This window comes from Erythranthe guttata, chromosome 6 (assembly GCF_056151865.1).
Source record: "Erythranthe guttata isolate IM_541 chromosome 6, IM_541, whole genome shotgun sequence".
Taxonomy (NCBI): domain Eukaryota; kingdom Viridiplantae; phylum Streptophyta; class Magnoliopsida; order Lamiales; family Phrymaceae; genus Erythranthe; species Erythranthe guttata.
The window spans coordinates 4608722-4626749 of NC_142538.1; the positions used below are offsets into that span (position 1 = coordinate 4608722).

Below are 18028 nucleotides of genomic sequence, written 5' to 3' on the forward strand. Positions count from 1 at the left end.
AAAGGGTTTCTGATTTTTCAGTACTGCCATGGATATGAAATTTCAATAAGATTGACTATGATTGGTTAGTTTTCGGAAAAAAAAAAAAAAAACGGAAGTGTTTTATGTTTAGGAAGAAATACGGGTTTTACTGTAGCTGTCAAAAAATTTCGACACATATTGATTTTGGGCGTCGAATTTCAAGATATTGTGATGCAATAGTATAACAAGAGAATCTAACTATTGCATAATCAAAATCCTTTTGTAATTAAGCAAAAAATTATAGATTTCAATCAATGTTCTTAACTGTTTTATTGACATTGAGAGGTGGAAAGGCTTACTAAAATAGTGAAGTAACATTAAAATTTACCACTCTCTAAAAAGACTATCAAAACCTCCATTTTCAAGAAAATTATATATATATATGGAGAGAAATATATACGTACCGAAAGCTCCAACTGCATCCGTGCCCGTTTAAATCATCGCTCGAAATGAAATGAAAAAGTGGCAGCTGCAATTATTTTTTCATCTGTCAATTAAATGTGTTCCATAGTGAGGATTAATTTGTTAGCTGTCCATCTTAATAGGAAGTAAAGAAATAGGCAATTTTCTTTTACATTTTGAGAAAATGGCAATAAACTCACCTTTCTTTTCTCGCTTTTTACCCATACTGCAACTACTTAATGACTTCACATCTATGGAGATGAATATATATATATATATATATATATATATATATATATATATATATATATATATATATATATATATATATATATATATATATATAGCCTGTAAATTTATATTACCATCAAAAGTAACAGAGTAAAAAGGCAAAAAAGCTAACACCGCAAAACATTGTTTCGTTCAACTGAACAATAGTAACAACTCGTATATTTAGGCATGGACAAGAGAAACAAAGCGGCAGCTTCCTTGTACAAATTGTTGCCGAAACAAATTAAAGAAAATATTATATACAACAATGACATATCTATATTTCAGTCACTTTTCGGGGCAGCCAAAAAAAGTATCTAAATTCTTACAGGTCTCGGCCAAAATTTGTTAAACATATTTAATTCACAAGGAGGATTTTCAAGTGGGGAGGTAGCTAACTAGCTAATGAGGTCTCGGTTTGAGAATCGTTAGGTAGTTGGCGAACAAATTGTCCTTTCACTCGTGGACGCTGCTCAGCAAGCTGTTTCCTGCTTTCGTATCGCACCTGTAAACAAAGTTGCAATTTTTTATTAAGAAAAAATAAAGGACAAGGTTTAACGAAATTTCACCACATTTATCATCATATGAAGTTATGTTTTTTTTTTAAATCGAATTAAATTTCAAAAACAAATGCAAGAATGGTAAATAGTGTGTCTCCATAATTTTTTTTAATTATTATTTAAGGGTTGTTGACATCACTCAATTTCAGTTGGTAAAGAGATTATGAACAAACCTTTTTCTCAAAGCATCTATCTTTCCTCTTCATCCGGAACTTTGTGAGAGCAGCTTCTCTTAGCATGGATCGATGAGCGGGCCCGTCTTGAACATGGAAACATTCTTCGTTGACATTGCCAAGGGAACTATTACCACTACCGAAATTGCTATTACCACTCTGATAATTCGAAGGAGAAACACGCCCTTCGCGCTCTAAGTCCTCTGATTTCTGACCTTGTTTGCCGTCTGTATGATCAATGGCACTACCGAAATTGCTATTACCACTCTGATCGAGAAGGTTGTACACTTGCTTAGAACTCGAGGGATAGAAAGGATTCAATTGAGCGAAAGACTGTGAGTGATTAGCTGTGCCAGCTGGACTGGACATTTGAGGCCTCAAAGAACCGAACCCGTTTATTACATTTTCGAATCTTGCGCCTCTAACTGGAATCGGTTGAGATACATCTCTTTTCTGAGTGTAAGAAAATGTAGTCTCGGGACTTCCTGATTGGTTGATATCTATCGGTCGAAAGTCGTAATTATAATCAAGAATATGATTGGATTGCTGTTTCTTGGAACTGGTTTCGGTGTCTTTTTGCTGATTACACGTACTCGCTGACGTGGCGTTTTGGGGCTGTAATGTCTTGTCATTATTGACATACCTACATAAGTTGAATTATCCATCAGACCACATATTTTTAGGCCTAATAGTGAGAGAATTTTTCTCCAAAACAAAAGGGAATGTATATATAGATTGATAAAACTCACCGAGAGAAGGCCGATGCATCGGATTGTTTTAACCTACGTGTTTCATCGTTTACTTGATTCACAGAGCCACTTGGATGAGATCTTCTCAAAGACAAATCCAAAACGGGAGTATTGTCAAACTTGTTCGTACCATCAATCGAGGCAGTATTTCCAAAATTGCCCTTCAGGTAATTATCAAAAGCTCCAAGTAAGTCAATGGCCTCTCCCCCTCTAGAAGAACTCTCAGGTACATCACGACTATTATTCTTCTCGGAATCTCGACCAATGACATCATCGGAATTCTTGTCCTGTCCTTGTGTTGTTCCACAGTTAGCATCTACATTAGCTACAGCTTTTTCAGTATCTGCTCCTTTATTATCCAACTCCGGTCTTGTGCAAGAGCTCTGAAGGAAAAGAAAGAAAAAAAAGGGGTAAGTAATATGCCTTGAATATATAACGGATGAATTTATATCCATTGAACAAACAGTGGACTTGCACTGAGAACCGAAAGCTACCTGAGTATCACTTCCTTTCTCAATACATTCCTTATTTTTTTTAATGCATGTCATATAATGACTCGAATTATTACTAATATCATTATTCTCAGCCGTGGCTTCGAGTTTTTGTTGAGCTCCAGTCTCTTCCGGAGGTCCAGGGCCAGCACCAATAGACTGCGTTACGGATTGAAAACAAATTTAAGATTCCATGATAATCTGTAACCAAAAACAAAAAAATAAAAAGCAAACTATTGAAGAGAAACGGGGGATTATTGAGCTTACAGCTTGTCTTCTCCAGACATGCTGCCACAAGTTCCGCAACTCGTTTTTCCTTAAAGGTTTGACGAGAAAGTCAGCTGCACCTCTCAGCATGCATTTGTAAACTGTACTGACTGAATCTTGTGAAGACATCACTGCATTACCAATGAAAAAGGTGCTTGAGTATAAAATTACCCCAAAACGAATTAGAAGAATTAATTTCTTTGAAATGCCCTTTGCTAAAACGCACTTATTACTGGGATATTTTTGCAGATGTCGTGCTCCATGATTAAGGTGAGAAGAGCATATCCAGAGATTGAAGGCAATTCAACTTCAGTCAAGATAAGGTCAATATTGTGGGATCGCTCTTTCAATACCTCCCATGCTTTTAATCCGTCGGAAACCGCAGCAACTGCTTCAAAAGAAACGGGCGTTTAGCTCTCAAAAAAAGTAAGCCATTCACAGCAACAACACATCATCCGAAATTAATCGAACTTGTCACTCAGCCCTACAACAGTATTCAAAATGGTCTTTGCTACTGTGTACGAGAATTTTCAGAATCAGATCATCTCTCTTATCCAAACATAGGAATAACAACAAACAAAGGGATTATATTGCATCGAATCGAGAAATTTACATAGTATTCGATTTTCCATCAGAAACTATGATACTTAACTATATCAAAAAAGCTCTAATCTCAATTCACAGACGGTAAATTCCAATTTATCCAATAAGATTTTCACTCATCGCTATCAGTAATCAAAAGATCCTCAATATCCAGGAACACTTCAGATATATCAAAATTTCAATTTTCCCCAAACCTTACAAAAATGCACAAATTCCAGAAGAAGAAAAAAAAAAAATTGAATTGGAAAACAAACCTTTGTAGCTGCATTTCCTGAGTAGGGCGGCGACAATCTGCCTAGTGGAATCATCAGCTTCCACCAACAGCACTCTCACAGCCATTTTCGGCAGAAAATTCCCCCACATAACTTCAGGAGAAGAAGAATTACCGGCTACCGGAGCCGCCGCCGCCGCCGCCGGGATTCCAGCGCCGTCGGCTGTAATCTTCCTTTTCCGGTTCAATTTTACAGCTGATCGTGCTATCTCTGATTCTAGAACTTGTAATTCCATCTCACCTTCACTGCTTACAATGATTTCTTCCATTTTTCGCCTGAAATTTTAGCTCTGGAATAGTTTTGCAACGAACTTCCAAACACCCGAAAGAATAAAATAATATCTGAATGGAGAACCGCTGTCTTTGAATATTGATCTTATGGTGGCCTTTCATTGGTTTTCTGATGGCTCGAATTTCCTTTTTCTTTTGTTTTTTTTCAGTTTAACCCCTAATAATATGAATATAATACTTTGCACCCCAAAGTTAATATGATAGTGGAATTCGACATTTTATTCCTCATTACTCTAGTACCGTATTAAATGATCACTTCAATCAAAATATTGATAATATTGATCGCCGCTCTGTTTCTTTGAGCTAATGAACATCTAAAATTGAATTCGATTTCAACAATTTTCTTTTAATTCTGTTTGAATTGGTTCATCGGGCTAAAACTCCACTCATTTAAACCCCTGTATGCATTAGGCATGATAAGTTGGACTCATATACACATTTAAAAGCGATAAATTGTAACCAAAAGTGGAACACGAGAAACTAGGTAATAAACTCTATCCGTAACGAGTATTTATTTATAAACAAGGTGACAATTATTTGTAAATGAGTGGAGTTTGCTTATTATTTGTTAAGTTATAACTTAAATATATACTTTAAGACAATAAATTATCTATTACGTGTTGAATAAATCGCGAATTTATTAATGGAAACTAGAGGAATTACATTTTCCGGGAGAGAAATATTATAAGATAAAGTAGTAATGTCAAAAAATAATTGAGATATTATTAAGAAAAATATATGTGCATTTGACAAAAAAATAACTGGTTTTATTTAATAAAGGATTGAAAATGAAAAGATATCCAACCTTTTGAGGTACATAATGCTATTTGCAATAATTGTATGCCCAACGTTTGCAAATCATAAAACTTTTAGGGGGCGAAATTGCTAATAATAATATCTAGATACAAAAAGGTAAAGTGACTACAAAAAAATATCTAGAAGGGCCTAATGTATGCTCCAATATGGCCACGTGGACCCCCAAATTAAAAGGCGGAAGGGTTAGAAGTTAGAACCAAGGTTGTAAAAAGCGGTAATCGGGTCCGAGTCGGTCAGGCACCGACTCACGATTAATCGGTGCGGCGGTGATTAATCGGTGATAAATCGGAAATAAATCGGTTTTTAAAATTTAATATAATATATTTTTAAATATTATTTATAAATACTCCAAACATATATAAAAAGATATTTAAACATAATTATATCTCCATCATGTATATATCCTAATAACATAATAAAAGTTTAATAATTATAAGATCACAATACATAAATATCCTTATAAAATATTAATAAAAAAATAATTTTTTTGAATTTACATTTATTCTTGAACATTCCTAGCATACATCATTAGTTCTTTAACAATAACAATTAACATAAACAAAATAAGGCATAAACTCATATTTTCTTTTATTAAAATCCAACTTTTATTTTGAATTATAAAAAAAAAAAAAAAAAAAAAAAAAAAAAAAAAAAAAAAAACAACCGATTTTTAACCGATTTTTGACCGATTTTTGCCACCGAGTTTGACCCGCCTTAAAGGTTTGACCGCCTCAGACCGCCTCGGACCGCCTCAGACCGCCTAAAACCGCCTCACAGGCAAAAAACCGATTTTTCAAACCTTTACACTAAAATCGTAAAGGTTTTGAACCGCCTCCGCCTCGGAGACCGATTAATCGGCCGCCTCGACCGATTTTTAGAACACTGGTTAGAACCAATGGACAATAATAAAATCACATCCACCTAAAATAAAATTTGGTAGGGTAAATTATAACTACCCCTAAGGTATGGTAAATTAAGAAAATCCCCCTTTTTTTCTTGTTTTGGTAATTATAACCACCCCTCAACTATAAAACTTCTTACATGTCCATTATCGCAGTTTCAAATTTAGTGGAATTTTCGAGATTATATGAAATATTATCACTTTTGTACCCATTATATCACATTAGAACTCCACATTATGAAGCAAGATGATCATAATATGTGTTTTTTTTGACTTGTATATATCAGATTGTGGTGCACCAGACACTGTAGTTTTACACGAACGAGTACAAACTAGAACACATTCCACAAAATCTAGATGATTATGTTGAATTTGACACCATAAGGGTAGAGGTGTAGGGAAAAAATCACAGCTGATGGGGTAGATGCAATTATCCGAACAAGAGATATTTTTTCGTAAATTGACCATACCTCAGGGGTGGTTGTAATTTACCCAAATTTGATAATTTATTAAAGCACAAATGTAATATCAAATTACGAAAAAAATCTTTCTTGTTTAATTACAAACACCTCCCGTAACTATATATTTTTTTATGAAAAAACCCCTCATTTAGTAGGTAGAGTTAACACTGTAAAGATGGATGTGTAAGACAATACATAGTTGAGAAGAATTGTTATAATTACCCAAACAAGAGGGGTATTTTCATAATTTGGTCTCACTTTAGGGGTTCGGCGGTAATTTGCTATTTATTAAAAGATATATTTTTGTGGGACATTATTTTTATGGGATGGTAGGGCCGGAGAAGAAGATATTTTGTGGCTAGTGGATAGGACCCTGACAAGTAGACACGAGCATTTGAGATCTTTAAATTTGTGGCTTTGAATTTGCCAAACAATTCAATATTCAATTCATATTTTAGTGGTTTGTTTGTCCAAAGGAAAGCAATCTATGCAACTTAGAAAAATATTTGAGATCCCTCAAACTCGCTTTGTGATTGGTTGGAATATTTTAAGTTTTTGTGGTATCCTATGTATCTCCCACTTTAATAGATCAAGAAAATTTAGACATGATTACAATATGATTTAAAATAGAGAACATAAACAATACAATCATGGTTATAATCAAACAAGCATGTTGCCGGAAAATGTCAAGACAAATTCAATGTGATGGTACGACACTACGACCAGAAGAGAGAGAGCTGAAAAGATCAGAGAGTAGGGTTTGGGAGAGAGGCATAGTCTAAATACCTCAAATAGGTTGTGATGATCAAAGCTGAGAGAACCAACGGTGAAGATGCAAGATGTAAAGATTTCTCTGAATTTGACCGATCACTTGAATTTTTTTTTTGCCGGTAGACTTTGTGTTGTGCCGTCTTAGAGAAGAAATGGTTTAATGGGCTTGATTTCACTAATCCATGTGCGCCGAAAATCCAATAAATCTCCATCAGGGACCAGAATTTGGTGTTATTTCGTTTGTACATTATTAGACGATTGCAAAATTTAACCAGTGAAAGGTTCATTTTGCAAAAAAAAAAAAAAAAAAAAAAAAAAAAAAAAAAAAAAACAGTAGAGGGTTTTGAGGTGGCACAATTCAATTCAATTGTACGAGGAAAAAAGGTTTTTTTATTGCAATTCAATTGGACTATTTGAGATATATTAATAAAAAAAATATATCCTAAGCATATTTATTCATCGTGGTTTTATGGGGACCAATAAGATGTTTAAAAAAAAAGAATAATGAGCTGTATATAAATATCTTCTAGATTTTTCTGAGATTTGATTTTTTGCTTTACTTTTTGAATTAGTAGTGTGCAGTGTGTGGTCCCTAATAACTAATTTGTTAGTCCTATGTTTGGCGCCTAATTTCTCAAGAAAATAAAATAAAATCGCATAGTTTAAAAATTATGGTAAATTACGGTCACCCTTCTTATAAGAACAAATTACAAAAAATCCCTTATTGTTTGGATAATTACAATCACCTCTTCAACTATGTATTGTCTTACGAAAAACTCCTTTCTCAACACTTTAAGGGTGAAATATGTAAGACAATACATAGTTGAAGAGGGTGATTATAATTATCCAAATAAGGGAGATTTTTTCGTAATTTGATTTTACCTCAGAGATGTTGTAGCCATAATTTGCCTTAAAAATTAATAATGCTAATGCTCGTCAAATTTTAAAACCAATTTGATATGAATAAATTATGGAGGAATGTTATTTACAACCAATAAAGTAATCTTTTCAACATATTATTATGGTGGTGTTTGCAAAAGCATTTTGAAAGTGATTATGAGCTTTTTTAGCTCATAATCTGTTTTCAGGTGTTTGCAAAGTCAATTTTTGCTTTTGCTTCTCTTAAAATAATCTGTTTTAAGCTATTTTTTTTAAAAGCATCCATAAACCTGCATTTTCTATTTAAGTTCTTTTTCCGCAATATTTGCAAACACCCCCAACTTTTACAAATAAGCACTTAAAACTAACTTAACTCACAATCACTAACTTACATAATTTTATCCATACATTTTTAATATAAACCCCAAAATCAGTTATAAAAAATCCCCGATCACTGAATTCATTATATCTATTTAGATTTAAGGTAAACTAGTAATTCACCCGTGCGATGCACGAAGATTAATTCTAAGTACATTTTTTTAATGACTAAAACACGCCCGTGAGATAAATCAAACACCTTTTAAAATAAAAAAAGACGTTAATGTGATGCATAAGGGTAATATAAAAAATGAAAAATATGTTTTAGATAAAATAATCGAACGAAAACTTTGAATAGTTGATCTATAATATGATATGATCTAATTTTTTTAAAAACAATAGCAATTCCATTTGATTTAAGTAACGATATAAAAAAAATAATAAAAGAAAATATAAAATGCAAAAATTGTGATATAAAAAATAGGATATATTATCTGACCCAAATGGTACTACTACCTCATCCAATACACTTGGATCCTTAACAGAAACTTAATTATTAAAGTAGTGTTTCACAGTATATACTAATACTAATACTAATGCTAATGCTAATAATCATGCTAATACTACTAATACTAATACTAATACTAATACTAAAATTAATACTGATACTAATACTAACATTAATACTAACAATAATATTAACGCATTACTAACACTATACTATTACCAATAATAATACTAACACATTACTAACACTACTACTAATACTAATACACATACTTATACACGTACTAATAATGATACTAATACTAATACCAAATACCAATATCAATACTAATACTAATATTAATACTAATGTTAACAATAACACTAACACTAATACTAACACTAATACTAATACTAATACTAATAATAATACTAATACTAATACTAATACTAATACTAATACTAATATTAATACTAATACTAATACTAATACTAATACTAATACTAATAATAATAATAATTATTATTATTATACTAATGCAAATACTGATACATATACTCATATTAACACATATACGTACTAATGATATAAATACTAATTGTAATATTACTCATACCGCCACTCATGCAATGCACATGCATTAAAACTAACCTCACCATACATGCAATGCACATGCATTAAATTGTAAAAATGATAGAATAATCTCAAATCGTGATTAAGGGATAAGAGTTTTATACTTGAAGTGTACATGATAATTGAGTAAATTAATTATATGTTGATAAGAAAATAATCATTTAATATACATCGATCGTTAAACTTTTAGCCAAACCAAAAATGATAACCAAATCCGACATTTCGAATGAATAAAGAAATTTGATAAGTGTCGATATTAGATTATTAGTTAATCATTAACAAATACAAATATGGAACAAATAAACACAATAATATATTTAAATAATAATTGACGAAAAATATAATATTTTTTGAAATCATGTCCAAAACTTTACGATAATTGATTATTCATAACCGAAAATTTTATATAATAATAGAGTTGGAAACTTATACAAAATTGCATGTTTACGATGCATCTTGCATCGCCAAAAAGAAATTTGCATACGACATAAAAGGTTTAAATTACAATGCTTGATATAAGTATAAACATTTGAAATTACCAAAATCCGACCTATGTGAAAAACACACTACAAAGCTCAATATAATGCATAAATATTTTGAATCACAGTTTGTCTACCACACTTTTCAATTGAATAATCTTCTTGTCAGGATATAGCATTGTCTATGTAAACCAACTCATTGTCGAGTTATTAATGATTAGCTTTGTGGTATATTACACACCTTGTCGAGATTCTGAAAAACAAAAGAAGAAATGGAAAAAGAATAACAAAGATTAACAATAAAAAATGAACATCAACAATAATAAAAATAATATAACAATGAAGAAAAAATATCAATAATAACATAAGAATAGAAATAATAACTAATCACAATAAATAACAATAAAAATAACGGAATATTATGATATTTACAAACCACAATAGTAGGGATGGCAATGGGGCGGGTTTTGCGATCTCCATCCCCGTCCCGCTTTGGAAATTTCCATCCCCGTCAAAAATCATCACGAGTATTAAAAGAATCCCCATACCCGCCCCATAAAATCCCCACGGGTATCGGGGCGGGTAAAAATCCCCATCCATTTTTTTTTCTTTTTTTTTTTCAATAAATAAATATGCAATCTACTTATAATTTAAAGGCTTATTTCAATAAATAAACTAATATTTAATTATAATACTAATATTTAATTATATAATCGAAACCTAAAAATCCTCATTTATAGTTAATATTTAATATATTACTATTATTTAATTGTTTATATTTAATATAATAATTAATAAATATATATTATATATATAAATAATGCTGGGCGGGTACGGGGACGGGTACGGGGCGGGTATAGGTAAACCCATCCCCGTATACCCGGTAAAAAAAAAATTCAATCCCCATACTCGCCCCATTTCTTTTCGGGGCGGGGTGGGGTGGGAATCCATCGGGGCGGGTCAAATTGCCATCCCTACACAATACGTATTTTACGAAAAATAAGAAAGACATAATGAAATGGAAACAAATTTAGAAGAATGAAAAAAAATAACAACAAATAATGAAAATTAATATCAAGAAAAAAGAAATAACATCGAACTCCAATAAATGTTCTTAGGATGAACAAATAAAAATTCGATTGAGAAAAAAATAGGGGAATAAATCATGAAAACAAAGCAAACAAAAAAAACCGATGGGTTATGAGCCGGCGATATAAAAATATGAGTGAAAATAATGGAGTATTTATAGTGTTTTTTAGATGTGGTGTAAAAAGATCTTTTCAGGTTTATACACGTTAGGCAATTAAATTATAAATTGATATTAACAATTTAACATAATAAGGGAATTAATAGCTCAAATTTATGGACTGATTGATGATTGATTGTAGTAAAAAATTAATCGAAAATCGTGATTGGTATATTATATTGGAAATGTTGGTTATTAACATAATAATTTAAATTCTTAATTTTAAAAACCGGATATAAATTATTGGCTATAGAAAGTGATTTTTTGGTTATTGGTTATAGGACTCAATTATGTGTATAGATAAAAAATTTTGAAAACTTTCTTTTTTGAGTCATAAATTAAAATGTTAAAATGAAATAGAAAATAATTTATTTATTGATTTAGGTATAGCGTATACGTGGATATGCATATATTTAAAGAAACTGCATATATAAAATGAAAACTTAGACAAAAAGGTATATACGTAGTAATTAAAAGAAATTATGATGCCAAGTGAAAATTAAATGAAAATTGTGGGGTAAAAATTAGAAATGACAATCCTTAATTGTGGCTTTTGTCTTCATATATTATATAGATTCCCCTTAAAAAAAACATGTTTGTATTACTATTTACAATATAACAAAAGACGGAATTTGAGGATTGAAAACATTGTGTAATTCTGTAAAATTATGCTATCCAAATCAAACATTAATCATTCACTTTCATTCTTCCATTATTATAATTTTCAATAACTATTAATGATATTTAGTTAATTGAATCATTAATTATAATATTACCATTAATATAACCAATTAAAAACTAAAAATCTGAATCAATCATTTATTTTAGTTGGTAAAACAAATCCGGTCATTATGCAAATTATATCTTTCAAATTAATATAAAAAATAATTTTATACTTATAAAACATAATAATGTAATAATAAAAAAATATAAAATTTATAAATTATTCATATATAATTTATTCACATAGATTAAAATATGTGCACAATACCCATTTGTGTGTCAAAATATTATCTATATTTGCAAAACGAAACAAATAACTAAAAAATAAGATAGATCAAACAAAGATTTTACACGAAACAAAGATTATGAATTAATAATACACCAAACATGACAAAAATAAAAGAAAAAGAAAGTAGACGATGATTGAATGTCGAGAGAATGTAAGAAAATCGTAATTCTCATTGAAACAGTATCAAGTGAATAAGGATACAAAATAAAATTTATAATATGGCATTTAATGTAATAGATTCTTTTAAATTGAATTAGTAGACAAACAAAATAATGTATATGCGAAAGACTTTTATTAATTGCTTGCAATAATATATCATCTTAAAACTATTTACTATCAATAATTAGTGCGACAAATAGTTTCACATATTTTTGTAACCTATTAAAAAGAAGGGAAGATAAGCCTAGTAGTAAAACTACCACAATTTCACTATAATAATTTTGCAGTAAAACTTCCCTTGGATCCCATTTCTCTCACTTCTGCATAACCAAAAAAATAAAATAATATATCAAATTGTGTTAATAATGCAAATATGTAAATAAAAATAAAAAATCAAAACAAACTACAGAAAACTACATTATAAAATATTCATATCATAAGAAAATATTGAGTAATAAAATAAATAATTGTAAAGAAAAAATGTAAGCAAGCCGTGTTGATGAATTATGTATGGTCGAAGTTGGATTCGTGAAAATAATCTGCAAGAAATACATAAAGCATATGACATGTTATTATTTAACTAAATACAAATATAAAATGGAGTTGAAACATATAAAACAATTATGAATATTTAAAATGGAGTTAATTCTATGGAAAATTTAAAAATTCAAAAGATTTATATATTAGTAAATGAAATCAAATCAAACAAATAAAGGAAACAACCCAAAAAAAATAATAATAACTTGTGGAAAAAAATATTGCAATATAAAAACATTAAATATGAAGATACGATTTTTATTTTTTACAATTCAATTTTGAATTAAAGTATAAATTAAATCAATCAAAGATGATATGATGTAATCTTGGAATATTAAAGATTCCTTTATATTGGTGATTTGATATTTTATTTGAAATAATAATTAATAAATATAATGCATAATCCGTTTTATAGTTCGGACCATATTATATATTAAATAGTGTTTTCCAAATATACAACCAACTACTGCATTTAGAATTAATCCACCGTGCATTGCATATTTATTAAATAATATAATTATTTTTAATTTGAAATATGCTATAATAAAAATTATATAAAAAAATAGTGTATATTTATTAAATACTTCAATTAAAAACTAAAACATTTTTTTTATTATTATTTTTAATGGAATGGATATTCGAATATTCTAAAATATTGAAAAAAAAAAAAAAAAAAAACAACAACAGCAACATATTCCTTTATTTTAATATTTTAGTATTTAAAAAAATAATTTTTTTATGAAAATTATTTGAATATTCGTAAAACAATTGAGTTTCATGAATTTATTTGAATAAATATATTTTGAAATACTGAAAATATAAATAAGATTTTTTTATTTCGAATTTATAAAATATTAACTTTGGAAATAATATATATACATGTGGTAATTATTAAATGATTGTGTAAATGTAAAATAGGAAAAAACTTAAAAACATCCATAAATAAAAATGCCACCTAATCAATTGCAGAATCCACCTAATCAATTGAACTCCAACTAAGCAATTTTGACAAATGACATCATCATTTGCCACATGTCAATCATTGAGGACATAGATCCTCTTTTTATATTATACTAGTAACTCACCCGTGCGATGCACGGGGATTAATTAAAAACATTAAAATGAGTTAATGTATAAAATTGACGAAGAAAAATTATGTCGAGAATGCTAAGAATACAACCGAACAAAAAAATAAAAATTCGTATCTTAATCAAACAATAAAAATTCTGCATATAGAATAAACTGACAAAATTCTAAAAACCATCCACGTTAAAATGTAGCAAGTAACTTCCATACTGAAATCAAAGCATCGCACCAGTCTTGCACATGAATTTGATTGTTTTTAAAGGAGACAATGAAACTACAATCATATATGCGATAGGATGACAAATAAGTTGTTATTTTTGCACATTTTCAATATATAAGTTAAAGACGTTACGTAGATAAAGAATACTTTTATATATATATATATATATATATATATATATATATATATATATATATATATATATATATATATATATATATATATATATATATATATATATATATATATATGTGTGTGTGTGTGTGTGTGTGTGTGAGAGAGAGCATATTGAAAAAAAACAATGTTAAACATAAATAAAACTAATATATGTGTTTGTCAATGTGTACCTTTATATGTGTTTGCATATCACTTTGATACTCCAAAATTAAAAAATCCTTCTCCAATGGAAGCAATAAAGTGATATTTATTTTGATACTCAACCACCCGAGGTGCAAAAATGCTCCCTGGAAAATGAAGTATCAAATATATAACCACTCCACTAACCTATCATTATTTGACATGTGGCCTCTAAAAATATAATTATTAATATATTTAAGATGTGATAATCTATTTAATACTTGTGGTTGGAGTGAATTTTTTTCTAAAAGTATCAAAGTATTATATCAATTATCAAATGAATATTTAATGCTCCATTTTGATATCTCCCATTAGAGTTGCTCTAAGACTAATATCAATATTAATACCAATATCAATATCAATACTAAAATCAACACTAATATTTATACCAATACCAATACCAATACCAATACCAATACCAATACCAATACCAATACCAATACCAATACCAATACCAATATCAATACCAATACTAATACCAATGTCCAATATCAATACCAATACCAATACCAATACCAATATCAATACCAATACCAATACCAATACCAATACCAATACCAATACCAATACCAATACCAATACCAATACCAATACCGATACCGATACCAATACGAATACCAAGACTAATACTCATACTCATACTCATACTCATACTCATACTCATACTAATAATAATATTCATATTCATACATATACACGTACGAATACTCATACTAATATCAATATTAATACCAATATTAATACCAATACATATACCAATGCTAATACCCCAATACTAATATATTAATACTAATATTAATACTAAGCCGAGTCTTCTTGACTTTTTGAGTGTTCTGCTTTATCCGATGTTTTAGCAGCTGCCACCTAATACTGATATTGATACTAATATTAACACCAATTCTAACACATTATTAACACTAATACTAATACTAATACTAATACTATTACTAATATTAATACTATTATTAATACTAATACTAATACTGATATTAATACTAATACTAATACTAATACTAATGCTAATAAAAATACTCATACTAATACTAATACTAATACTAATATGGGTAAATTACACACACCCCCCCTGAGGTATGCTTAAATAACTGTAAGGTCCCTGTGGTATCGATAATTACACTTAGCCCCCTGAAACGTAGTCAGAAACTTTAATGGGATAATGAATTAGATACGTTATTCCGATAGGGTTCTAACGGACTATTGGTTTCAGAAAGTGGTGGAGACAACAAAGAGATGGGGTTCTGATTTTTTTAGTAAGTAATATTCATGTAGGTAACCAAACTAAATACAATATTTTACATAGTAGCTCGAATTGCGCATTAGTAAATATTTTGTTCTATTATCAATAATACGAATATTGTATATTAATAATATGATTAATATTGAAATATATTTTAATAAGGTAAAGTATGATATACAATTTTAAAAGTTATTTAAAGATACTTTTTTACTATATATATACATAAAAATATATTTCTACCAATATGTTTGATAATTTAAGACATTTAAGGTTATGTGAACTGTTCAAATATTTCAGCACACTAATAGTTCTAATAGCTCACTTACACATTTAAATTAATAATTAAAGATTTTACAAAATTAATAACCAAAACAAACAGTTTCATTTATAGATAATACAAAATATTTATTTGTTTTGAAATTTTCTAAGAACTTATGGATTAGAAAAATAAAATAAATATTTCACGTAAGAAATAAAAAAAAATTACTTCTTCGTTACACTAAGTACTGAATTATTGTAAAAAGTCCAGATGAATAACCAAAACAAAATTTTACTCAACATGAATCATAACGATTAAGAAAACAACATAGATATTTGAAAAAAAATGAAAATCAACATTAAAGAAATTAAAATAAGCAACTAAATGCAATCAAATCATATAGTATTAACAATCTTAAACATAGTGGAAAAAATGTTCATTCTGCACCATAGAAGAAAATGATACACAACGAATCTTGTATTGCGGCAATACTCGTTGTAGATATATATATTTTTTAATATAAATTCGTATGAACAATTGGTGGTAGACCAATCAAACTCCACTCACCGGCTCTCTTGGCACAATCCAAAAAAGACAATTATTTGATGTCACCGAGTCTTGAGTCTTACCTATAATCTCTATATTGTCATTGAGTCTTGAGTTTTTCCTTGCAATTTCAAATAAGACAATTATTTAATGTAATGATATATTATTATGGATTTAAATCTTAACATAAAATAATCAATCAGTACGAAAAACAAACCTTTGCCGACTATATCTACAATAATAAACAAACAAAATAAAATGTTAGATATACAATCTTATATGTAAATAAAATTATAAATAATTATTGTATGAATACGACATAATTAATAATAAAAACGCATAAGTATAAAGCATGCTAAAACTTAACAGAAAAAATGAAACTTTATGGAACATTTGTAGTTTTCTGGAACGAAATTGGATGAAAGTGATGAGTGTGGGGTAAAAATGATTTTATACTTGTCTTTAGTTTGTTAAAAAGGTAAATAATACATAATTAAGGCACAAATCAATTAATTATTAAGAAATCATTCTTTTCCGGAAATCAATAAGCAAAATTAAATAATTATGGTACAATATTGTGTCATGTAAATATTTTATTCTCAAAATGGGAAATAAAATCAATATATTATTATCCCATATTAAATCCTTCACATTTATCAAATCAAATAATAAAATTATGATATGTTGGCCAAAACTAATATTTGAAGATTTATCTTTTCTTAGAAATTAGTTACAATTCAATATATTTAAAGCATAATATATATACTATCGGATTTAAAAAGAAAAAAAATCAAACAATTACCTAAAAACATGATATTTCGAATTAGTTTGTGAAATCCTATAAATATAATATATTTCAAACAATTAATACTAAAAAAATACAAAAAAAAAATTACAAAAATTACGGAAATATAAACATAATATAAAAAAAATCAAAAATATATACATAATATTAAAAAATTTGAAAATATATACATAATATTAAAAAATTCGAAAATATATACATGATATAAAAAAAATGAATATTTATACATTAAAGATTGAGTTTTCTGAATTTAAAAAAAAATATAGGTGGAAAATATATTTCGAAAACTTAAACTATTAAAAAAATAATATTTTTCGAATTTATAGGACTTTAAATGCATGAAATATTATATATATATATATATATATATATATATATATATATATATATATATATATATATATATATATATATATATATATATATATATATATATATATATATATATATATATATATATATATTTGTTAAATGAATGTGCAAATATTAAACATGAAAGAACTTAAAAACATACCAAGATTAAAATGTCTAATAATCAATTGAGTATTACTCATCATCAATTTAATGCCAACTAAGCGATTTGAGAAAATGACATAGGAATTTGCCACATGTCATTCAAAGAGGGCATAGATCATCTTGAATTAAAGTATATTAAAATTAATAAACTGCATGAAAACAATAAAAAAAAGTATATTAAAATTAA

General features: G+C 28.3%; 1 protein-coding gene across 1 annotated transcript; it reads right to left on the minus strand.

Annotated features, from left to right (window-relative positions):
* Positions 1-840: 840 nt before the first annotated feature.
* On the minus strand, positions 841-4255 carry LOC105977887 (two-component response regulator-like APRR5). Its single transcript, XM_013003276.2, has 7 exons — positions 3791-4255; positions 3160-3321; positions 2934-3064; positions 2670-2825; positions 2176-2558; positions 1427-2069; positions 841-1198 (listed from the first exon to the last, which is right to left on the minus strand). The coding sequence occupies exons 1-7, from the start codon at positions 4074-4076 to the stop codon at positions 1088-1090; spliced, it is 1872 nt and encodes a 623-aa protein (XP_012858730.2). The 5' UTR covers positions 4077-4255; the 3' UTR covers positions 841-1087.
* Positions 4256-18028: the final 13773 nt, after the last annotated feature.

Coding starts and splice junctions, on each gene's coding strand:
- LOC105977887 (XM_013003276.2), bottom strand. CDS start 4,076: ATGGAAGAAATCATTGTAAGCAGTGAAGGTGAGATGGAATTACAAGTT. Junction 2,559..2,669: donor AGAAAGGAAGTGATACTCAG/GTAGCTTTCGGT, acceptor CTTTTCCTTCAG/AGCTCTTGCACAAGACCGGA. Junction 1,199..1,426: donor ATAGATGCTTTGAGAAAAAG/GTTTGTTCATAA, acceptor CTTTGTTTACAG/GTGCGATACGAAAGCAGGAA.